At 48.0% G+C, this 26,038-nt stretch overlaps 1 protein-coding gene across 1 annotated transcript in view; it reads right to left on the minus strand.

The window, feature by feature from the left end:
- RAB5A (RAB5A, member RAS oncogene family) overlaps positions 1-26,038 on the minus strand; it is a 190,201-nt gene that overhangs the window by 121,928 nt on the left and 42,235 nt on the right. Inside the window, exon 2 of the mRNA XM_086942168.1 lies at positions 16,367-16,627. Within this exon, the coding sequence (XP_086798294.1) occupies positions 16,367-16,532 (166 nt within the window). The 5' untranslated portion in view covers positions 16,533-16,627. The remainder of the gene's footprint in view (positions 1-16,366; positions 16,628-26,038) is intronic.

Here is a 26,038-nt window from a genome sequence, read left to right on the forward strand (position 1 = left end):
CGGACTCGATAATTCTCGCTTCGGTGCCCACTCTAATCACGGGTTCACACTCTGCAACTCTGGGCATTAGCTTGCTTAATCTCCACAACGGCCCCCCGCGGCGGGATGCCTGGCTTTCACCTTGGGGATGCCCAGTACGGGTTATCTCACAGGGAAAAGCCAGGATGGGTTCCCAAAGCAAGCGCCGAGATGCCCTAGGGTAAGTCGAGCGCTATATAAGAACACACATACATACAAAGCCCAAGTAATGTGGCTGAAACCATGCTGCAGCATCCAAACATTTTCCCACACTATTTGATCAAACACCACGTTAACTTTATTATTTCAAGCACAGGATAGAAACAGGAACATATATGTTTTTAAACTCAATACTTTAACAACACGTCGATGATTAGAACAAAGATCTATGAGGCTTAGTCAATCATTTTAGGTTTTAGGATGCTTCAGAGTATTCATTTTTATGACGTTTGCATTACGTCCCAACAGAATTTGTGCTATCGAATGATTGTCGGTCACTACTATAGTAGGAATTCACTTAGATTTACTTTTTCATTCCGTTAAGACAACTGAAAGTCTTGAACAGGCTACCAATCAACAGAAGGGGGATTCATCAGCAGATGCTGCCTGTATTTTATGCTAATCATATGTATAATGCACCACTCACCCCCTTAACTTATCCCTGGGGTCCGTGTATAGGGAGGCGATGGTGGCCTAAATTTAAGGCCTCCGTTGCCCAGCAGCATGAGACAGATCACTTCAGTTATTCCATGCCACATGAGTGTGTGAAGCAATATAAGAAAATTATCATGCAGTCTGGATGAACTAAAAATCGACCGCGGACCGTTACAGAATTCGTGAGGGACAGAAGGGTTATAAACTGTATTTTAAGTTTTAAGTATTTTATTCAGCATGACACACCAAGACAAATACACAGAGCAACCTGTGGAGGCTGGAAGCACCCAGACCTTGGCAAAGAGCTATTAGGCGCAGGTCACATGTGTTAATCTAATACGGCAGTAGGAAGAATGCATTGTCCCAGTATGACACAACATTTTTATTGCAAACACCCCCCAAACCCCAACTTCCAACTCCCCTAACCCAGCCCCCCCACCCTCCCCACCCATCGTCCAGTGCACAAGCTCTATCCAAAGCGTACATCAAAGCCGCCTCTTACGTACCAGGTCACTGGTCAGGCGATTCCGGGCTCGTGAGCTTCATGAGGCGGAGGTATTTGGGACAGGTAAGCTCCCTAAACTCTGTGAGCAGTAAGGAATGAAATGGTTGCCAGAGTTCGTTAAATTGCGCTATGTCCCCTGCCACCATGAGGGACCATTTTTCCATACCCAGCACATGCCACAGTCTATGGAGCCAGCCCGTGATGGTGGGTGTTGTGGTGGTGCGCCAATGTATCAAGATGTTCTAGACCGCTGAATCTAGGGAGATGGCTATTTGCCTACCTCTACGGGATCTGAGGGGGTACATCAGTCCATTCGGGAGTCCCAGCAGGGTGTATGCAGGGAAGCGCGGGAGTTCAATGCCAAAATGAGAGTCTATTTCATCCAGCACCTCCTTCCAATAGGCGTCCAAGAGAGGGCACTCCCATAAAATGTGCGTAAGTGTACCCCGGTGCCCGCACCCTCGGCAACACGTGTCCTCCTTACTACGGTCAAATTTGTGAATCCGCTCAGGTGTGTAGTACCAGTAGGTGGGAACCTTGGTCAGTGTGTCGGTGAGGTCCATGTGATACGCCAAGTGGCGCGCCCTATAGGAAATGTGTTCCCACTCCCTGGGGCTTAACGTCCTCCCTACCTCTCGCTCCCAGCGTTCTCTCCCCGGGTTGTAGAAGTGCGTTGAAGGTTGTTGTAAAAACCTATAGAGATCCGTGATCAGTTTCGAATGTGATGTACGTGACAGTAACCATCTCTCTTACAGTGAGAAGTGTCTATCTGCCGTCTTTTTCACCTGAGGTTGAAAAGCCCAGTGGCGGGCTTGCATATAGCGATGTCGCTCGGTCTTAGGGAGAGAAAACTCCTGACGGAACTGCGGAAAGGGGACAACTCCTTCAGAGCCATACATATGGCACAGAGCTCTACACCCCGCTTGCCGCCAGTGTGTGAATGCCCCTTTTTCCATTCCCGGGGCAAAGTCTGGGTTGTCAACTAACAGCGTGAGCGGCGACGGGAACGAGGTAAGGTCATACTTGATGCAAGTAGTATCCCAGTCTCTCAGAGGCACCCTAGTGATAAAGGAGGCGTACAGGTTCTTAGGTCGGTGAGACCGGCGCAAGAACGGGACCTCCTGCAGAGGCCTGCCTGCCACCACCTGATCCTGGAAGAGCCAATGCTTATCAGACTCCCATCTGCACCATTCCACAAAATACCGCAGCTGCGCTGCCTGAAAGTATTTACGAAAGTCAGGGATTCCCAGTCGCCCCGCCTCGGGGCCAGAAGTGAGAGGGCCCTGCGCATTCTGGGCTTTTTCCCTTGCCAAATGAAACGCGCCACCTCCGACTGCAGTTGCGGGATCCAGCCGGCCGGCGGCTGGAGCGGCAAAGCCATGAACAAATAAAGAACCTGCGGTACAACCGTCATTTTAATGGCTGCAATCCTGCCCAACCAAGGTTCCATCGACCCAATTCCTCCCTAATCTTTGCCCCCAGAGCTGTGTAGTTAGCCGAAACCATAGCCGGTAACGTGGGGGATATCATAATCCCCAGGTAGGGTATCGCCTCTGACGACCAGAGCATGGGGAATCTATTCTGCAGGTAGGTCCTAGTGGCCGGCTCCAGGGAGACATCTAAAACCACCGACTTCCCCATGTTCATTTTAAAGCCTGCGACCGCTCCAAAGGAGGCCAGCTCCTCTATGCAGGCCGGTAAGGCCGTCCGGGGCGTTGCTAACGGAAAGATGACATCGTCAGCATAAAGGCTGATAGCGTGCGTGAATCCTCCCATCCGTATCCCTGCCACCGCCGGGTTGTCACGGACCCGTTGAGCAAACGGCTCCATGTATAAAGCGAAGAGCAGGGGCGAGAGTGGGCATCCCTGCTTAGTGCCCCTTTCGATGTTAAAGGCCGCAGAAGTGTACCCATTCACGCGGACCACAGCTGTCGGCTCCCTGTAGCAGTTGAGGATCATGGAGCGGAACTTTACCCCTATGCCCGCCTTCACCAGGACTCGTTCCAGGTAGGGCCAATGCACTCGGTCGAACGCCTTTTCCGCGTCCACTGCTAGCAACATTCGTTCCCCCGGAATCCGGGAGGCCTTCTCCAGCAGGTGGACCACCCGTTTTGTATTATCGACCGTCTGCCTCCCCGGGACAAAGCCCGACTGATCAGCGTCGATAAGACAGGGTAGGTGAGGTGCAAGTCGACTGGCCAGGATCCCCGTGTAGAGTTTTAAGTCCACGTTCAAAAGGGATATCGGTCTGTAGGACCCACAGTGTTTCGGGCCTTTCCCTGGTTTAGGGATGACCGTAACGGAAGCTCGCAGGAGGTCAGGCGGGATGGCCCCGGGTTCCGCAAATGAATTAAAAAGGCGAGTAAGGATAGGGGCTTGCGACGTGCAGAACGTTTTATAAAAGAGCGCGGTGTAACCATCCGGGCCCGGCGCCTTGCCGTGTTTAAGTCTGGCAATGGCCGACACCACCTCTTCTATCCTAATATCCCTATTCAGGTGTTCCGTCTGCAAAGGATCTAGGGAGGGCAAGGCGACCGAATCCAGATAGGAGGCCATGGCCGCCTCATCCGGTGGGTCGCCGGTATAAAGGTTCACGTAAAACCCACGGAACACGGCCGAAATACGAGCATCCTCTGTTTCCACTGCCCCTGCGGAGTCAGAAATCTCCCTCACTAGCTGGCTCTGATGTGCAACTCGGAGCCTATTAGCCAACAGATTACCACAACGGTCTCCCCCTGTATAGAAGGCGTGGCGCAGCCGGAGTGCCGCGTACTCCGCCCGATCCAGATCCAGGGCTGCCAGAAGCTTTCTCGCTTCCTTAAGCTGTCGCCAGATCCTGGGTGCCCCCGTCCTGCGGTGTATCAATTCAAGCTCACGAACTCTATCAGTAAGTTCTTCCCTCTTGGCCCGTCGTTCCTTGTTTTCGGCTGCAGAGATTGCTAAAAATTCTCCCCTAAGGACTGCCTTCAGGGCTGCCCACTGAGTGGCCCGGGTGGTGTCAGCGTTATCGTTATGGGCCAGATAGTCTCGGATCGCAGCCTAAATACGGTCCACCACTACCTTCCTATGTAGCAGGGTATCCCGGAGACGCCATGTCTTCGGAGGATGAGCTGCGGGAGGTAGACAGAGCGTGGCCTCAACTGGAGCGTGGTCCGATAAAGATAACACACCCATGTCCGCCCCTGCGACCAGCGCCTGCACCGGAGACGTAACCAAAAGGTGGTCCAGCCTCGCATAAGTCTTATGCACGTGGGAATAATATGAGTAATCCCTGTCCGTGGGGTGCATATGACGCCAAAGATCCAGAAGGTCTACCTCCGCTAGCCGCGCTTTACAGCAGGCCGAGAATTCCCCGACCTGCGGGGAGCGCTGCGCCGATCTGTCCACAGCAGAGTCAAAAACCATATTAAAATTTCCACCGAGAATAATATGTCTGTCCGGCGAGGCAGTGATATCCTCCACCGCTGACTGCAGGAAACGTTCCTGCCGATCATTGGGGCTATAGAGGGATCCGATCGTGAACGTGAGTCCCCCTATCCTGAACCTGTGCGCTAGCAATCAGCCCTTCTGTTCGGGGAACTTATGGAGATGATCCCCCTTAAAGTGTCTGGCTACCAGAATCGCCACCCCCGCAGTCTTAGTGGTGCAAGAGGAGAAGAAATGGACTGGGAACTTATGTGAGCGTAGCCTATGAGTGTCCTGTGGCAGCAAATGTGTCTCCTGGAGGACAGTCCTCGGGGTCACCTGCCTCATGTGCTGCACTTGTTCAACACAGAGGCACCAACTTCTAAGCCCAGGATGTGATAGGGAAGATGGTGACAACATTATTTTTCCTTTCTCCTCCGGACACTTTTACTTCTGATGTTCAGGTAAACAATGTATTTTGTCAATTTGCCAAGAAGTGTTCATTTCAACCCATTGCTGTGTGGTGCTCCCACTGGCTTCTGAATGGCTTTCTCTGCCCTCTCACCTCTGGACTCTTTAACCCTTGGTTGCACGCAAGAAACAAGTTGACCCATCCTTCACTATTGACATAACAGCTTCTCTTTTTCGCTCTCCTACGAGGACTTGCGGCATAAAATCATGCATCTTTTTCTAACGACATAATTTTGGAAAGGCAGAGTTGTCTGGAGCGTGTCCCTCCCTGCTCGATAACTGCTGTACATGGAGATATCACTATGGTGGAACCACAAGATATATCCTGTACACTCAAACTGATAAACCAAATAAAACAGCTGAATTTGGTAGTACTGCGGAGCAATGCAGGTCACCCCCTGAATCCAGCGTTACCAAGAGAAGATTTTCAAAGCCAATCTAAAAGAAATGGTATCAACAGAACTACACAGAATCATAATTATCATCATTCTAGAGAAAGAACAACATTTTTATTTTAAATAAAGGACAGTACACAGTAGAAAGTTCAAGCAAACATACAAATGATAACAAACAAGTACACGCCCTGGCAATGATAACGAGGGATTGTCTACCTGAACATTTTACTGAAGTTTACTTTTGTTTTCTCTGACACAGGGTAACTTTTCAATGCAGTATTGCCCCCACCACTACTATTAGCTATTATTATCATATGATCATGATTATTCGTATTAATAAAAGTAACAAAAAAAGTTATTGGTGTAAATTATTTTAAAAAATAATGACGATAACATTATAATATTAGGTATAATACTTAGTAACTATATGTGAATAATAATAGTAACACCACTGCAAAGAAAGCGCTTGTGCCCTGCGTAGGCGCCACACTGCAGGGCCGGCCCGATTCGAAAAGGTAATGTAGTCTAACTTTACGAGTTTCTGTTTCAGAAAGGGCATTAAATGTCCTTTGTGAATACAGAAAGTCGTACAGTTAAACTTTCGTCTAACTTTAAATTTGTGAATCGGGTCCAGCAATTTCTGGGCGGAGGTTAAGTATGCGGTGTAGGGACCCCTCATTGCAAAGCTGAACTGGTACAAACCCGCCAGGCATCGATCACTAGAATAGCGTGTCCTCCCGCGACCTCCCTTTCCGCTGCTCCTCCGGTGAGGTCACGTGCGTCCTAGGACTCAAACCTGGCGCATTTTTCCTCGAAGGGCACCTTAGGGAGAAGCCGGAACTGGGGGAGCAGCAGATGGATGAAGTCTCTGAGAGGCAGCCACCCCGGGGCCGTTCGCTAGGTGCTTTTGAACCCCTAAAATAGGCGAAAGCCCATCTCTAAGGCTCCGTACATTTTTTTTTGTTTAAATTTAGCTGTAGTTAACGCTTCTCCTGCAGAAGCTGGAGGCAGAAGCAAAGCTGGTCGCGACTTTTTAAATGGCTGTTAAGATCCTGTCCGGAAGAGATTAGCATGCGAAGGCTAAAATGTGCTGCATGTGTCTAGAATGAGATCTTTATAATTATAAGCAATCGAGGTATTAACACCCGGCGCCGAGGCCAAAGTGGGCGAGGCCTATGCACTTGATCCAACCAATGGTAATCAGAAGCAGATACGCCGTAACTAGTCGCAGACACCAACGGCACTTTGTGTCGACATCCCCAGCCAACCACAACTGGTCAGGGCTCTTACAACACCCAATGAAAAGATACATAACACTGACATTTTACATTATGCGTACCTTTCATACCGTGTCTGCTAGTCGAGCGTCATAAAGAGAGGAAGGATTCTGGTTCTCTTCAGGTTTTTTTAACAGAAGAAATACCAGAAGCAGGAAGCACCTCTAGAAGTACCACGACTTCCTCAGAGCTGCGATTAACAAGCGATGCCATTTGTATCCAAGTCCCGTCCTTTTCGGATTGGGGGCGTATTTTTTTACTTTCTTTCTCTGCTGTAAACAACAGTCAAAAACACGGCCTCTAGTCTGAAAAGGACGGGGCTTAAAGAAAAATGGTTCTTCTTTGGATCTAAGCCCCGTCCTTTTCAGACTGGGGGGCATTTTTGACTGTTGTTTACAGCCGAGAAATAAATTAAAAAAACACGCCCCGAATCTGAAAAGGACGGGGCTTAGATACAAAGAATGACATCACTTGGACCTCTTCTCCAATGGCTGGCCGCCCTTTAGGAGGCCAGCCAATGGAGAAGAGGGGGTTCAAGTCCCACTACTAGAGACATAAGATCTCGGAAAGCGCAGCCTACGCTAGCCGACGAGACCTAAAAAGGGGAAGGCACCATGCCCTGACGGGTACAATGCCAGATTTTTAAAAACATTCTCCACTCCTCTATTGAACCTGTTTAACTATTTAACTATTTTGCTCACACAGGAAAAATTACAGGTACCCCAGCAGAAGCATTCATCAAAGTGATACCAAAAGAAGGCAAAGACCCTTTACAGCCCAAAAATTGACAAATTTTGTCGATAAACTTGGATTGTGAAATCTATGCCATGATAGTAGATAACCGCCTGCAAAAACATATTTCCAAACTCACAGATGCCTCACCAGTGGGTTTTTTAAAGCACAGACACCCCAGGGTCAATAAGCAAATCCTGCAACACACTACAGAAAACCAAATTAACAGAATCTCCCACAGTAGCTATCATGCTGGATGCCGAAAAAGCGATCCACAAAGTTGACTGGTCAAACTTAAAAGCAATATTAGAGAAATGTAACTTAGGAGAGGCGCTAATTCACATGATCATTTCTCTGTAACACAAACCAAGTAAGAGCAGTAGGCACTATCTCTTCCCCGTTCGACCTAAAGCAAGGACCGAGACATGGCTGTCCACTCTCACCCTCACCCTCATTGTTCCTACTAGCAATAGAATCTTCAGAACATCCCCGCGCCGCACGGCCCTCCAGCTGTGTCTGTGTGCCCCCTCCCTCGCTCGCTGCTGATCGTTGCCGTTTTTCCGCTAAGTGCTGTGCCTGTGTTTTCTCTTCACTTGTTGCCTGTTTTGCTCCGTGTATCTTTGTGATTGTATTCTAGCCCCTGTTCCCTTTGGGATTGTATTAAAGCCCCTGTTCCCTGTGAAACCCGCTCCCCGCTTCCCGCCGCCGTACATCGTGGCCCGTCCCCGTTTCTTCTGTGCCCTCCCCGCTCCCGCCTCCCAGCTGCCCCTCCCTCCCACTTCGCCTTAAATGGAGACCGCGCGTACGCGCAGCGGAGCGCCGAGTGTGCGCCAAAGGCAAGCCCGTCTGCGCCCAACGCCAGAACCCCTGGCCCCCGCAGATTCCAGCCTACCCGCCGAACGTACGACGGTGCCACCCTCAACGCACTCAACACCGGCCGGAGCCCCGGCTGCTACCAAGCCACCCCGAGATGCACCCACAGACCCGTCACCTGCAAGTTCACCTGCCTCCGGACCCGCGCGGCACCTGCAAAACCGACCACCAGCAGCAACCACCTGAAGTGCATCCTGCTCAACACCCGCTCCGTCCACAGACACGCCATAGAACTCTGGAACCTACTCGACACCATATCTCCAGACGTCGCCTTCCTCACGGAAACCTGGATGAACGCCTCCTCAGCGACCGACATCGCCATCGCCATCCCGGACAGCTACAAGATCACCCGGAGGGACTGCGTCAACCAGACCGGAGGAGGCATCGCCATCGTCCACAGAAACACCATCCGCATCACGACCAACACAGACGACACCCTCCCAGCCGCCGAACACCTGCACTTCCAGATCCACACCGACCCCAAGACCACCCTCAGAGGCACCCTCATCTACAGACCCCCTGGACCTCGCACCCTCATCTACAGACCCCCTGGACCTCGCACACACTTCAGCGAAGACATCGCAGACTTCATCAGCCCGCACGCCCTCCCCTCCGCCGACTACATCCTCCTAGGGGACCTCAACTTCCACCTGGAGAACAACAATGACAGCAACACCACCACCCTGCTGGTCAACCTTGCCAAACTCGGACTCAAGCAACTGGTGACAACCCCCACCCACTATGCCGGAACATCTCCTTCAGTCACGCCACTGGACTTCACTGGACAGACCACAGCTGCGTCCACTTCAGGTTCCGAAAGACCACGACCCACCACCACCACCCACAACAGGGTCCCCGCAGGAGCTGGAACAAGATCACTCCGATCAGCTCACCACATCCCTGACCCAGATCACCCCCGCAAGATCAACGGACCCCAGCCAAGCAGCCAACAACCTCACACAGTGGATCACCATCTGCGCAGATGACCTGGCTCCACTGAAGAACGCCCCCAGCAGACCCGGCAGCAAGAAAGCTCCCTGGTTCACCGACGAACTCAAGAGCTCCAAGAGGAACTGCCGTACCCTCGAGAAAGCCTGGCGCAACGACCCGACCACAGACAACATGACCACCCTCAAGCACGCCACCCGCAAACACCACCAGCTGATCCACACCACCAAGAAGACAGCATTCAAGGAACGACTAGACAACAACGTCCACAACAGCAAGGAGCCCTTCAGCATCGTCAAAGAGCTTCCCAACCCCAGCGCCGGAAACAACGACATCACCCCCTCGCAAGACCTCTGCAACGCACTCGCCTCGTTCTTCCACAGCAAGATCGCAGACATACACAACAGCTTCAGCACACAGCCCACGCACCCTACCACTGAAACGACGCCCCCCACCACCACCCTCCGCGCCTGGACCCCGGTCAGCACAGAAGACACCATCCGCACGATGAACACCATCCACTCCGGATCACCAACCGACCCTTGCCCCCACCACGTCTTCAACAAGGCCGACTCCGTCATCGCACCACATCTCCGGGACATCATCAACTGCTCCTTCAACACCGCCACCTTCCCGGAGAGCTGGAAGCATGCCGAGCTCAGCGCCCTACTGAAGAAACCAACAGTGGACCCCACCGACCTCAAAAACTACCGCCCCATCTCGCTCCTCCCTTTTCCTGCCAAAGTCATTGAGAAGACCGTCAGACAGTTGGCCGCCTTCCTCGAGACGAATGGATCCCTCGACCACTCGGAATCCGGTTTCCGAGCCAACCACAGCCCCGAGACCGCCCTCATTGCAGCCATTAACGATATCCGAGCCCTACTCGACAATGGGGAAACACTGGCCCTCATCCTCCTGGACCTCTCCGCAGCGTTCAAGACTGTGTCACCACACCCTAGTACAGCGCCTCAATAACGTCGGAATCCAAGAGAAGGCACTGGAGTGGATCATCTCGTTCCTCGCCGGAAGAACCCAGAGAGTCCGCCTCCCCCCGTTCAGATCAGAGGCCACCGAAGTCATCTGCGGCGTACCACAAGGATCATCTCTCAGCCCCACCCTCTTCAACGTCTACATGAGCCCCTCGCGGCCATCGCACGCCAACACAACCTCAACATCATCTCCTACGCCGACGACACCCAGCTGATCCTCTCCCTCACCAACGACCCCGCCACCGCCAGAACCAACCTACACGAAGGGATGAAAGACGTAGCCGAGTGGATGAAGAACAGCCGCCTAAAACTGAATTCAGACAAGACGGAAGTCCTCATCCTGGGATCATCACCCTCCGCCTGGGACGACTCCTGGTGGCCCCCTGCCCTGAGCAGCGCACCCAAACCAACGGACCACGCGCGCAACCTGGGCTTCATCCTGGATTCCTCCCTCTCGATGACCAGACAAGTCAACACCGTCTCTTCGTCATGCTTCAACATTCTACACATGCTCTGAAAGATCTTCCGATGGATCCCCACCGAAACCAGGAAGACGGTCACCCAGGTACTCATCACCAGCCGACTGGACTACGGAAACACCCTCTACACCGGAACCACAGCCAAACTGCAGAAAAGACTCCAACGCATCCAGAACGCCTCAGCACGACTCATCCTGGACATCCCCCGACACAGCCACATCTCCGGACACCTGAGAGACCTACACTGGCTCCCCGTCAGCAAGAGGATCACGTTCAGACTCCTCACCCACGCACACAAGGCCCTCCATGACCTGGGCCCCAAGTACCTCAACAACCGCCTGACCTTCTACACTCCCACTCACCAACTACAATCGACCAGCCTCGCCCTCGCCTCCGTTCAATGCATCCGAAGCGTCACAAAGGGTGGAAGATCCTTCTCCTACCTGGCAGCCAAGACATGGAACTCCCTCCCCATCCACCTCCACCTGACCTCAAACCACCTCTCCTTCAGGAAGCAACTCAAGACCTGGCTGTTCGAGCAGTAGCGAACCCCCACCCCCACCCCAAGCACCTTGAGACCCTCCGGGTGAGTAGCGCGCTATACAAATGTTATGATTGATTGATTGATTGAACCCTTCTTATACCACCTAAGGGAAAACAGAGAAATATCACGCCTCCAATTTCTCAATACCACAGTCAATATTACTGCATACCCAGATGACGTACTGATCATCTCCGAGAACGCTAACATGGCCATACCGGACTTAATGTCCCGTATACAAAGATACTCTGAGATTTCAGGATATACACTCAAAGACAAAACTGAGGTTAAGCTTCTTAATAATATTGGTAACAAAGAAATCTTGGGATTGACATGGCAACCAGTTTGCATCAAATACTCAGGATTAGAATTCAACAAGGACCTAATCACCACACTGCAGACTAATGAAAATAGGCTTATTAAAACAAATCACACATTACTGGTTGGCTGTTCATCCCAAATTATTGTCCTGGTGGGAAAGAGCCAAAACTTTAAAATTGAGGATTAAGCCATTGATTAACTAACTTATCAGCATGCTCCCAATGACCCGGTCTGAAGACTTTCTAAACAAAATAGACAAAACATTTGATTCTTTCCACTTAAGAAACTTAAATTGGCTGAAGGGAAAGGGGGATTAGGCCTATCCAACTTCAGAAATTATCAAACAGCATACCTTTGCAAACAGGGCTCTACTGGTTGGTAAATGCCCTAGAATATCTACCAACTTGGGCACATATAGAAAAATCATTGCTAAACAAGATCCCCCTTCCCACAATCTTACCAATGCGTACCACCCACCCCCTAATATATCAAACAGAGCACAAAACATGCCCTCCTGTGACTAGATTGTCAATTGCATATAAAAATTAGCAAATCCAACTTGACCTCCCCATGTATAACCGAAACCTAAAAAATAGATGGACAAATGACATACTGGCAAAATGGTCGAATAATGGTATCAACTTGGTCAAAGACATCTTTGTGGACAACTTACCCCAACCTTTCTCTAGCTTGTAAACATTGTTTTAGTATAGAAAATTTGGACTTCTATAACTTCTGGAAATTAAAGGCTCAGTTAACAAAATATTCATAATAAGGACACACTGTATCTAAAATATATAAACTACTACTCCCTAACCCGTGTAAGTCCCATGTCCGTAACTAGCTAAAATAAAATCAGAACTAAATACCAGAAATATAGATTTTGACTGGAGAAGTATACATAAACCCCTTTTTCAAACAAGATCTCACCTTCGCTATCCCAAGCGAAATATATGATAATTTATAAGGCATACTAGACATCATCTACAATTCATAAACTCAATCTTAGTTACAGCCTGACTTTCTGGAATTGCAATCTGCGGGAGGGAGATTTAGCCCATACGTTATACCATTGCCTCAATATACAAAAATACGGGACACGATATTTAGCTGTATAAAAAACATTTTTAACATTGAGCTTTCCAGATAATTCTTCTATATACTCCAGGGCCATCTAGACCCTCAACTACAAAATGAAAATGATCGCTATCTCTGGGACCTAATGCTTACACTTGCATGTAAACTAATTCTTAACAGGAAAAACTCCAAACCAGTCTCAAGGTGTGGCAAGAATGGATCCCTTTTCTTAGAGGCGCTGATAATCTCTCTCTATGACTATCTAAGGAATGTGGAAATGCTATAGCCTGACGCCCAGGACATATTGTTTGGGGTCAGGGGCAACATGTTTTCATGTGTATTTTGTCCTTGGGACAAGTAGGCCCAACCCCCCTGCAGCACAAATCCTTTGTCTGCCAGTTTGCAGCACCACATTGTGGATCAGGGAAGGGCACTGTCTGCAGTTAAGGTAATATTTTTGTCTATGTTAATGCTGTTCAAACTTGTATTTATTGTTCATTTGTTAAAAGCATTTAATATTAGGGTGAGCACTTTGAGTAAATGTTGTAAGCTCCGACTGCACAATTGACAGTTGTTCCAGTTTTCAAAGTTTAGAAATACGAGGCTACGTATAATGCTCCCAGAACACGCTCTGATTTGATGCAAATATTTGCAGAAGCTTGAAAGCAAGATTGATGATTCTTTGATTTCAAAATCAAATGTTCATAAAAAGTTAAAGCAGGAAAAAAAAAACATTCTGCTATACTACTGTAAAATTCCAGGCACCATTTCTTTGCAGCATCATTTAGTAACATGTGTTGATCCATACTAGTATTTCCCAAAAATACTAATAATGGAAAACCAGTGTAACCAGTTTCAAAAAGATTATGGGAAACAAAAATAATTGGCAAAACCAGTAGGTCTGAAATTGGTGGTCAGCTTTTTAGTTTTGTCAATGTGTGACTTATTTTGGCATGGTTTTTGTAAAACCTTATTGGTGTGGAAGCTGCCAGGCCCTCGCCCTTATAAAAAAACATTGCCAAAAGCAAAAATTGTTTTTTGGTATCAAAAAGCACACACTGACATAGTAGTTACTGGCACTGAACAAAACTACTTTGTGTGTAGATATGCTGCTTGTGAAACAGCAGAATTCTGTCATTCACAGTGAAGCCAGCGGATACAGAAAGAGAGAGACTGAATTTTAATAAACACATACGGTCACAGTCAACGCCAGATCAAATTAGGGGCCCAATTATTAAAGAAAGTCTCAAAAGTGCACTCATGGTATATGCCCTTGCATTAAGTGCATCTATATGGTTTTCATTAATTCCCAAGAATTTAGAGTAGTAGGCCAAGAAATAGTACTTCTAGAAAATATTTGTGAACTGCATTTTAGCATGAGCAAATATGCATGTGTAGATTTGCTCAATCGAAAATCTTAGTGTTTGCAAGTTCACTTGCCCTACAACCACTTTTTCCCCCAACTCTGGAAGAAGGTTTACGTCCGTCATTGTCAGGAGTAAATTCCAACATTTCTCAATATGGGAAAAGATTAGAGAAGAGTTGTTGAAAACCCTTAAAACATGCAGGTTAGTAGGTTTGGACAGACTCAAAATGCCATTCTAGCCCTGGAACTTTAGCCTACCACGACCTTCAGCCCCAGTATGTAGATCTGCGGAAACTTGGCAAAGTAAGGGGATTTCAAGTATTCAAACACTACTATGGTATGAGCCCTGACATAATCAGAGAAGCTATATCAGAGCTCTTATATAATGAGATTGCTGCAATAATTTGTCGCTGCACTATGTCACCAAAGGGGCAAGTGGATTTTGTTACAGGACAAGTCTATTTAAGAAGCAACCTGCCCCATGGACAAGTAGATACTTTATTAAATTCCACACCCCTGTATCCCAATGGCGACTTCAACTTAAGACTGATGTGGGATTCACTTGATGCCACTTCCTTGAACTATGAACCCCCCTGCAAGCTCTTCACACCCATACTAGGACTCCTGGGGTAGGTTCACAATTGTACGATAAAAAGTCCACCCTAAGGCATAGCTCAACTAGTAAACCATTACAAGCTCATGTCGCTTAACTAGTGCTGGCAAATGTTTCCTTTAACTCAGCTATACGTTCTCCTTTTCTTTCATTACTCGCATCACATATTTAGCAACGACATGCTACACAATCTACACTAGTCTATGTTTATCAGACAAAAAGTGGAGTACGGTGTAATGGTGAGATATATGTTGTTTATAGTATATTTGCCTCGCTATGTCGTGACACAGAATATACACATGAACATGTTAACGGGACAAGAGTATGTTGCAATGAATTCCTGTATGGTTCCTCGCATCATACCTGAATAGTATGTAAACCAAAGCACAACTGCCCTACACCCTATCAACTGTACCTCCTTTTCATGAGCATGTAAGGCTATAGGGAACCTTGTTTTATTCTTTTGCAGATTAATTTATATTATTTGTCCTTTTGTACTTCTGTTTCCTTCTTCAGAAACGTCCTTTTTCTTCATTTACTATGTGCGTTCTTGGTCACCGAACCTAGGCTTCTACAACTTAACAAACAGCATGCATCAGGTTGTGGTTCATCTCAGACCAAACCTTAATGTGAGTTCTATTTACATAGTGTACATTGTGTCACTGGTAAACTCCTACAGTACTAGCACACAATCTAGAGCTACAATAGAAAGAGCTGTAAGAGGCAATTAAGTAAGTGGCATAAAAGGCTTAGTGTCTCTAGTTGAGTTTTGTTTTTACATACTTGCAGTGACAGAAAGGAACCTAGTTTCTAAACCAAAGTAGTATAGCTAACCTTGTTTTAATAATCGCAGGATATTCCAATTGATTATCAGTCGTATATCCAGTATACATTTTGCAGCATTGTGGCTTTTACATCTTTACACTTTAATCCCAAGCTGCTAACGTGAGGTCATCAACATTCAGATTGGATTACTAATCACAGCATGAAAGATATTAGTGAAGATATGCAGACATTGGATTAAGTGATAGAACATCTATGGCAGCATTCATACAGGACTGACCAGCCCAGGGAAACTCCATTTATAGCTGTGTGAGATTGTAGTTGCATGTACTGTGGAGAATGTTATGGTATTCACAAAAGTTGTCTATCATGATCCATTAATGTACATTTAATGTTGACCAGTTAGCGTGGGACAGCGGGGTCAGTCATACATACAGAATAGATAGTTTTAATATAGAAAATGTGGGCAACATGCATTTTGTTGACCAATTATCAAAAGGGGTAATAAAAGTGATCCTAAAGGAAACACCTGTGACACCCCCCCCCCGTCCCCCTTGTTCCAAGTTCTACTTTTCAAGGGATTAGGTCAGCCAAACATTTCAAGGCTAGGATGAGAAAAAGAGTACCAGAAGACTCCCACTCACACAGACATCAAATATAAATTACAATACAAAGTTTAATACAGCAATGGTGAAAAAAAATGCACCAAGGCCACAGAAACAAACTGCTTTATTAAAAGCAGAACTCACTACAAATACAACACAGGTTCAACGCTTTTGAAAGTATTTGACTGCGAATGGAACAAGGGATGAACAGGACCAGCAATTAATTCTTTATATTATCTGCAAGGGTTTTATTACGCTGCTAAGCAGATTTTCACCAATTGCTGTATCACACCACAGTCACAGTGTTTGCTCACCTCCAATGGTGCTTTCTTGAAATTCATGAAACTGGCCCTTAACAAATCGCAACACTAGACTTGACTTGCCAACTGCGGACTCTCCCAGGAGCACTAGTTTAAACTGGCAAATTTTATTCCCTGTGTTCGGCCCGTTAGGTCTTGACGCTCCTCCTCGATTAGCCATGTCGTAACGGGACAGCTGGTCTCTTCCAGAAAAATGAATAAAGATTTAGCCAGAATTCCAATTTGATCTGGATCCTTTCTTCTGCAGTTGTTTACCTACAATATCAAAACAAAAAACATTGTTTGAGCATGACAAAATGACACAGAAATAACAGCATATACAAATATTGTGGTAAGAAAAGAAAAAAACTGAGATTTAGGAACAAATGTTATCACAATCAGAAAATAATTAAATCTGTCATATGCAGTAATGGGGATGGTGGTGAATAGATCACATTGGCCTATAGAAAATGAAAGGATCATGAAAATTCTTTTTTGTACCCGTGAAAAGGGTTAGGTCAGCGATCTTTATTTTTGCAGTACAGGTCTTCAGATTTTCCAGCAAGCTTTCAACAGGGAAGCACGGACAAACAAGGATAAGTATAGTGGTACTGGAAGGAGACGTTGCTCTCCAGCTTGCTTCATTTCTCTTTAATATTGCACTTCTGGTGCTTTAGGACATCTTACCACCATTTCATCTGGCACCGTCAGGGGGACCTTGCCTTGTGAGCCCGGACTATGGTTGCACTTGGCCAATAAGTTGGTTTCCCAAGCTTGCTGCCTATCTCGGTCATGATAAAACTGTAAAGCTAGGTAAGTCAAATGTTTAGGTCTCGCCTGTCGATGCGCATCGAGCAAGGCGAGAGTATTGGGACTTATCTACTCTTTATCCACACTGCAAGGAATCGTGGCGATTCCTTGCAGTGCCCGTGACTTTTAAGCTCAATGCGCATGCGCATTGAGCTTAAAAGCGCGTGCACGTCCGTCTTTGTTTACCCGCTCCGCCCCCTCCCCGCCGTCTCGCATTTCCCCTGCCGCATCAAAGGCTTTCACGGCCAGCCGGCCATGCTTTCAGTTTCACGACCGGCCGGCCGGCCGTGTAAGGACTTAGGTGAACAATTTCTCGTGCCCCGTTTCTTTCACTTTGCGGTGTGCAAAAATAACATGAAAGGGTTTAGCGATTTCTTTACAATCCAATTTGATTTTTTGATGTTGTCCAATTAAACAGCTGCCAGATCTAATCGAAGGCGCTATGTAACTTCCTGGTCCGTCACTCAGAGCGCCACGTCGGACCAGCCCCACACACATTTCCCTAGCTTTAGTGACACTTGGGCACCCACCACCTGGCATGTATTTATCTCCGCTCGCTCACAATGGCGTATTATACATTTTTAAAGTGGGGTTTGTTTTATAAGTCATAACTCCCCTCCCCCATGCTTGTCTCCCCTCCCCCTGTCTGGAAAAGTGTCTCTTGCCTTTGGCAGCAAGCGGATGTTTTTGTATGTGCTGGCAAATTGGCACATCCCATTTCCCCCTCCCATCCCCCAAGCCCCCTCCTCTTCTCTGTGATGGATGCAGCTAATTGCACTCAGCTCCTTCTCAGCAGAGGCTGCGAGCATCTCCCCTCCCCCTCTCCGTGCATTTTTGTGAATGGGGCTCATTATCTATGCAGGTTCCCCTCGCTCCATTCAAGCCTCTCTCCCTCCTCTGCTCTTTTCTACAGACCCCGTGGGGACGAGGAAGTGCTCTCTTCATGACCACAAACTTTAACGCCCTCGCAATCTCCTACTTTGGCACCATTGGTGCACCGATTTTATATAATTGTCTGTGCGCGTATATGCCTTTGTTTTTAAAATAAATTAAACACTGCTCTTAGTCCCAAATCAGACACTCTATCACTGACGCTTTGGGAGCTTACGGGATTATTGCCCCAGCTACCATGTCAGGGAGGGAACGAGAGAAGCACCGGGAAGCCAGCAGCTCCCAGTGCAGGATATGGGCTGCCACGGTATACGAAAAGAGAATGATAGTAGGAGACTTACGAGTCTCCTACTATCATTCTCTTTTTGTATACCGTGGCAGCCCATATCCTGCACTGGGAGCTGCTGGCTTCCCGGTGCTTCTCTCGTTCCCTCCCTGACATGGTAGCTGGGGCAATAATCCCGTAAGCTCCCAAAGCGTCAGTGATAGAGTGTCTGACTTGGGACTAAGAGCAGTGTTTAATTTATTTTAAAAACAAAGTGTCTATGCCCGAAGCTCTGCTCAGAAGCCCACGGTTGTACGAGTAAATCTCGTCTCGCCTGATATCGAGGCGGATGGTCTTAAATACAGGTCATGACTCATTAATCCACTGCCAGACACCTTACATTCCAACACACCCGGTTCAGATCGAAGACTACTGATTTCAAAGCTACCCCCCAAATACCGATTTGAACCCTCACTCACACTCACTCACTCACCCTCACTCACCCTCAACCCCTCACCCCTCACTCAGCCTCACTCACCCTCACCCTCACCCTCACTCACCCTCAACCCCTCACCCTCACTCACCCTCAACCCCTCACTCCCTCACCCTCACTCACCCACCCTCAACCCCTCACCCTCACTCACCCTTACTCACCCTCAACCCCTCACCCTCAACCCCTCACCCTCACTCACCCTCAACCCCTCACTCACCCTCACCCTCAACCCCTCACCCTCAACCCCTCACCCTCACTCACCCTCACCCACCCTCACCCACCCTCAACCCCTCACCCTCAACCCCTCACCCTCACTCACCCTCACCCACCCTCACTCACCCTCACTCACCCTCACTCACCCTCAACCCCTCACTCACCCTCACTCTCACTCATCCTCACTCACCCTCAACCCCCCACCCTCACCCTCACTCACCCTCAACCCCTCACCCTAACTCACCCTCAACCCCTCACCCTCACTCACCCTCACTCACCCTCAACCCCTCACCCTCAACCCCTCACCCTCACTCACCCTCAACCCCTCACCCTCAACCCCTCACCCTCAACCCCTCACCCTCACTCACCCTCACTCACCCTCACTCTCACTCACCCTCACTCACCCTCACTCACCCTCACCCACCCTCAACCCCTCCTCACTCACCCTCACTCACTCACCCTCACTCACCCTCAACCCCTCAACATCAACCCCTCACCCTCACTCACCCTCACTCACCCTCACTCACCCTCACTCACCCTCACTCACCCTCACCCTCACTCACCTTCACCCTCACTCACCCTCACCCTCACTCACCCTCACTCACCCTCACCCTCACCCTCACTCACCCACTCTCACCCTCACTCTCACTCACACTCACCCTCACCCTCACTCACCCTCACTCACCCTCACTCACCCTCACTCACCCTCACTCACCCTCACTCACCCTCAACCCCTCACTCACCCTCAACCCCTCAACATCAACCCCTCACCCTCACTCACCCTCACCCTCACTCACCCTCACTCACCCTCACCCTCACCCTCACTCACCCTCACTCACCCTCACTCACCCTCACTCACCCTCACTCACCCTCACTCACCCTCACCCTCAACCCCTCACTCACCCTCACTCACCCTCACCCACCCTCACCCACCCTCACCCTCACTCACCCTCAACCCCTCACCCTCACTCACCCTCAACCCCTCACCCTCACACAGTGCAATAGGTCTCGGAGCATTTGAGTTAGAGCTTTTAGAAATGTTTATGGCTTTTTTTTTAATTCTTTAGCATTGGCTACAGGAAACAAAAATGCTAAAGATTTACAAAAAAAACCATAAACAATTCTAAAAGCACTAACTCTAATGCTGCGAGACCTATTGCATTTCCAATGCTTGTTTTTTTTGTCCACATTCACCTCCAACTGCAGTACACCCATAATTCACCCATAACCAGGACACAAAGGTCAATAAAAAATAACTTTCAAGTCCTCAAGCGAGAAAGGATGGCTACTGCCTCCATAGGAGAGTCAATTCAAAATAGCTTTATTCGATTTTGAGAACAGAATCATAAAAGCACAAAGAATTACATATCAAATAAAAACATGAATAAAAACCTTTTTAAAAATTCATTAATACAATAGTTAAAATATCATCTGTGTCCTTTCACCAGTTCATTTGAGAAATGAGGAAGCAGTTAGTAAAAAAAAAAAAAAAAAAAAAATGTCAACGGTCTTCACATCAGCTTTCTATGGGCCATGATGGTCTTCAGATAGGTTGCCACAGACTTTATCTCAAAAGCAGTCTCTAGTTGTTTAAGTTTGTGATAGGCATCGTGGGATCCTCTGATACCCCATTTGATAAGTATAGGTTTTAAAAACTGTTTCCTAGGGACCAGGTAAAAAAGACAGAACAGGGTAGAATGAATGTTTGATTGTTTCGAAACTCCATCACAGGGACATTCTTCCAGTTGTTTTCCCCAGTCATTGCATTTAGGAAAAGTTTCAGGCGGAAGAATGTGTCGGCTCGAAACCTTGTCAGTAGCATTCTTGAATACGGACTGCTCTCCATAGTTAGGTATAATTTCATTTCTGCTGGTTGGGTAAATACGCCTATTGAGTTGTTGATGAATTTTCCTTTCTCTCTCGACCACCTTTGGATGGCCAGGTGATCCATTATGAGTTTTTTCAAAGAGCGCTTAGAAATTACTTCCAGGGACAGAGGGTCATTAAAAAATTCCTCATGGCCAATGTGTATGTACATTTGCCTCACATAGTTCAGCCATTTGATCTTACGTGCCCCCGCTAGGTTTAAGCAGTCTAAGACGATGTCCCTGTTTAATGAAGTTTCCGGTGTACTCCAGATTTTGTGCCACAAAAGGAGGGGGCTGGCTTTGATCGTGTCCTCTACAAAGGGAAGTCCAAATTCATTATGTGTAAAAAAGATAGATAATGATTATGGGGTAGCAAGCAGATATCGTAAAAAGTTATTTTCAGTCAATTGTATCTGCTTAGTATTTGTGAAGCCCCAAATTCCGGCGCCATATGTGCCAGTGGAAAGACATCTAGCTTTATAAATTTGTAAAAGTTCTTTGGCAGGGCGACCACCGAGCTTCCTCGAGAAATTAATTAAGGCTCCGGTTGCTCTGCTAAAGGCCAAGTTTCTGGCATGAACCGCCTTTGTCCAGTTTCCTTTGTTATCAAAATTTATACCTAGATAACAAAAAGTAGCGGTGTTGAGGTTTTTTTTTTGGTGTAAGAAAATTGACTTGGGGATTTTCCTTAAAAGACCAGATCTCATGGAGTAAGTCTTTGTTACGTTAATAGTTAACCCACGAGTGTCCATATAGTTTGAGAATTCCACCACCGCCCTCTGCATGCCGATTGGGGTCCGTGATAGGCAAGTCAAATGTTGCTCAAACCTGAGAAAGTACACTCAAACCTACTCAGACACCTTCCACCACAGGGCTTGCCCTGTGAGAATGCTCCCTCTTTTCAATACTGTCACCTGACCGTATTTTCTTAAGTAATTTACCACTTCCACAAAAACAACCACTTTGGCACTTCGCTATCTCCACTAATAGTGCATTCTATTTTAATGTAGTCCCCCCACAAGTTCGAAATAACTTAGAATTGTATTAGCATCTTTCTTTACTGTGTAGTTTCTTCCTTACCCATTCTTCAACTTGCAGCTCATTCTGCAAGGTCAGAAGCTGATGGGCTTCATTCAAGCAGTGAGTAAGCAAGATAGAAAGGCATCCTCATTATAGAGTTTGGAACTCTTACCACAGAAAGGAAATTAACCCGGTTGCCCAAAGAAAAGATCAAGCATGCAAAGTGTACAACACAAAGACCAATTGTTCCAGTGTCAGTCAAGCTCAACTTCTCGAAAATCCCTATCCAATCTTTAATTGTATTTCTTAATGCCTTCCTATCGCCCATTTATCAATGCCTTAAAGGCGCACAAGCAATTACCAGTTCCGCTATAGCACTGTTGCTAGTTACAAAATAAATGTGTATTTTGTGTGGGGTTGTGCCCTTGTGCAGCGGTGAGACTGCCCTTCATATCGTAAACGGGCACGTTTACCTGCCCAGAGTACCCCAATGACTGGGAAACTAGTATGCTGATTTTTGCTTTCATCCTGGTGTCATGTTAACCCCTTGCATGCTCGTGACAGCCAGAAGCAGTCAAGCGTCACGGTGGGCTTGTGCAGAGGGCCGTCCGAATCCCACCCACTAATTAAAACCCCCGCACAGTGCGGAAATTCGCACTGCACGCAAGGGGTTAATCTAGCATGTACACAGACGACTAGAACTGTCCCTGTTAATGTGAGGGTCACAACCTGTTCTGTGACCCGCATGAGCGCATCAAGCATGCTCTATTAGTGCGTACTGAAAGCCCGTCAATGTCCTGGATGCATTAGTGGTGGTAAGAGAAGACTGTTCTTTATGAATTTTTGGTGGGACCATCTCAAGGATAGGTGAGCCAATTGGCACCTATCGTTCTGCAGTTATGTTAAACCCACAGCCTTGTGTCTCATATCATGTGCGAGTCGAGAGAATGTGGGTCCACTTAAAGTGCAAGAAAAACATATAAATAGTAAGACGTCTGTGTATTGTGTGAGCCTGGTTGTTGGGGCAGTAGGATCCATTGCAGGTGTCCCCAGTGTTAATAAGGAACAGGACGGACGATGAGAACAGCTTTTCCCAGACAGTGGAAGTTTCTGCTTGCATTCCTGCAACTGGAGAGTGGAGATCCAGACAAGGAAGTGAAAGAGGACGGAGATAGGGTTACCCTTAGTGATTCAATGATGCGTCTCCTAGCAGAGGGCTGCTGGTTAATTCTTCCTGAACACAGCCATTTGGTGGGTGTTTAGGGGTACAACTAAAGTTGCTGTTGTTCAAGGTGACGACGTTTCTAGGGAGCGCCTTCCCTTTCGATTCCACGGACTACTGCTTTAGGAAGGCCGGTGACCGCCAGATACATAGATCTCACACTTCACTGTGCCCACATTTGGAATGCTTATGCTTGCAGCTAGTCCAACTCTTCCAGCTGTGATAGACATCATTTCCCACAAAGGTTGTGTCTTAGAATAACCAGAAAATGAAATTTAAAAGAGAACCAACCTAAACTGGTCCTGGAACCTTAGACAGATTCATATGTCCTATCCGGAAAATATGTATAAAAGTGGAATCCAATCCACCCCACCTTCTTCTTGCTCCAAGTTCATCACGACTAAGGAAGGAAGTGCTCCGCAGAGTTCTCTAAGTACTTACTGCTTTGTAGCCAAGACTAGGACTGCATGTCAGCCAGACTCCCACCAGAGAGGGGACATTACTTGAAGTCTGCGCCACTAACTGGAGAACCTGGTGGTCCGCTTTTCACCTGGAAGCACGCCTGCCTGCTCAGCGAAGAAAGGACAGTGCCCGCTGATGCAGGAGCACACATTGTCCAGGACGAGAAGTCAGCTGTGTTCTTGGTGTGTGGTGCACCTATAAGTTGTTGACTGCTCTCTGGAGGGAAGCTAGAGAGGACCAAGTTGTGAGAGAAGTCCTATTGCGCGGCCCCTGCAGTGGACTAAGTACATCAATCCTGACATTAAGCTATCAAGCAGTCCTGCCCTCCTGCTGCCTGGATTTTATTGCTCGTGGAAGACATGCTGTTGGGGCAGTACTAATCCGACTGACGTTCTAGTCTAGAGTGTTGCATGGGATGGGTGGTGCACAGGGCATTGATCCATGTTTCCTTTGAGACTTTGTTTCAGCTGACGTGGGATGGGTGTTGGGCAGACTGGATGAAGAAGTCCATGAGCTAGTAATGTTGAAGTGGATGATGGAGTGGTCTCTTAAGGTAAGTTCCATGAGTGGCTGTACCCAATTTGGTAGCTGAAGATGGGGGTCTAGTGTGTGGCCTGCGGTGTATGTGGGGTTGTGGACAAGTTGGGCGAGTCCAAGGTTTTTCATGCTGTCGATGCAGTTTGTAGTGTTGGTGTAATTGTGGTTACCGACATGAAAGCTGAGGATGCAGAGGAAAATGTAGTTGTTGGAATCCATGTCGAGGGAGGCAATTTAAGTTCAAGAAGTCTGAAAGCGGCTCTGGTGGATAAGCAAGGGTGTCCCTGACTCACTTCTTGTGTATGATGGCAATCCCTCCCCCAGGTTTAGTTGATGCAGTCGGAGTGGGTGATCTTGTATCCTTCGGGTATTCTGGTTGCGATGTCGGGTGCAGAAGTGGGGTTGAGGGAGGTCTCGGTGAGGAAGAGGACACTGTGTGAGGGTGGAGATGAGATCCCAAATCTTGGTGGTGGGTTTGAACAGTGAGCTTGTGCTGAGAAGGGCTCATGCAAGTTGCTTTTTTTAGTTCAGGTGGTGTCTGTGACGTGTTCAGGGAAGGCTGTTCGGTTGGCTGGTTTGTGTGCTGTGGCAGGTGAAGTGGCAGTGGGTGCTGGTGAAAGGCCCTAGTGTGGAGCGTGAGTCGACGCAGTGGGCGTGTTTGTTTCGGTGGTCGAGGGTGTGGAGCTCTGTGATGGTGTGTCTTCAGGGTGCGGGAGTGTCAGGGATCATGGCGCTGGGCGTAGTCAAGGTGTGGACGAGCGCAGACGGGCTTGCCTTAGGCGCACGTCTACTGTGCAGTCGCACTGCAGCCTGCATTAAGTAAGTCATGCTGCGGGCAGGGATTTTGTTGGTGGGAAAACTGGTTATCAGGAAAACCCGGGCAGTGGTGGTGTCACTGGATCAGTAGTGGTGGTGTCACTGGATCAGACTGTAACAAATAAAAACTGGAGGCCACAGGCAAGTGGCAGGTTGTGTGCCCAGGGGCATACTGATGCGGTCTTACCACGGCCTGCAATAAGTAGGTCCTGGGGTGGACCGGGTTTCTGTTGGCCGTAATAATGGTGATTGAGAATACCCAGGCAGCTGCTGTATCTTTGAATCAGGCTCGAACAACCAGGAACTGGAGGCCACACTAAGTGGCAGGCTAGGTGCCCAGGCCTACAATCCTCATATTGTATTGTAAGAAGGGAACAGAGAAGTGAGTGTTGAAATGGGGCAGTAGAGACACACAGACACGGACACGCACACAGACGGGGACACGCACACAGACGGGGACACGCACACAGACAGGGACAGGGACACGCACACAGACAGGGACAGGGAGACAGACAGGGACAGGGAGACAGACAGGGACAGGGACAGGGACAGGTTAGTGGCAGGCTAGGTGCCCAGGCCTACAATCCTCATATTGTATTGTAAGAAGGGAACAGAGAAGTGAGTGTTGAAATGAGGTGGAGGGGAAGTCACCGTTACACTAGGACTGAGCAAACTTGGGAGAAAGAGTCACAGTAGCCAACTTTTAAGTTTGGTCATCCTACAAATGTGGTGTAAAGTGTCAAAGAATAAATAGTGAAGTAGATGGGCTTTTTCAGCAGGACACAGTTAAAATAACAAGCCTTGTCACCAGAAACTGAGGGTTCTCAGATCAGAATGCAGGAAAATTGACTTTCTTAGAAGCCAATAGAGAAGGTAGCAGCATTTGAGAATAATAGCCAGTCCCAATGATTCACTAGGTTCCGTGCAGACAAAGGTGAAAGATGTAGGCAGGAAGCCCAAGCGTATGCCTAACCTGCATTTGTAGGTCCAATGGGGCAGTAGAGACACACAGACACACACAGACAGGGACACGCACACAGACGGGGACACGCACACAGACGGGGACACGCACACAGACAGGGACAGGGAG

Source organism: Lissotriton vulgaris, chromosome 10, assembly GCF_964263255.1.
Source record: "Lissotriton vulgaris chromosome 10, aLisVul1.2, whole genome shotgun sequence".
NCBI classification, from domain to species: domain Eukaryota; kingdom Metazoa; phylum Chordata; class Amphibia; order Caudata; family Salamandridae; genus Lissotriton; species Lissotriton vulgaris.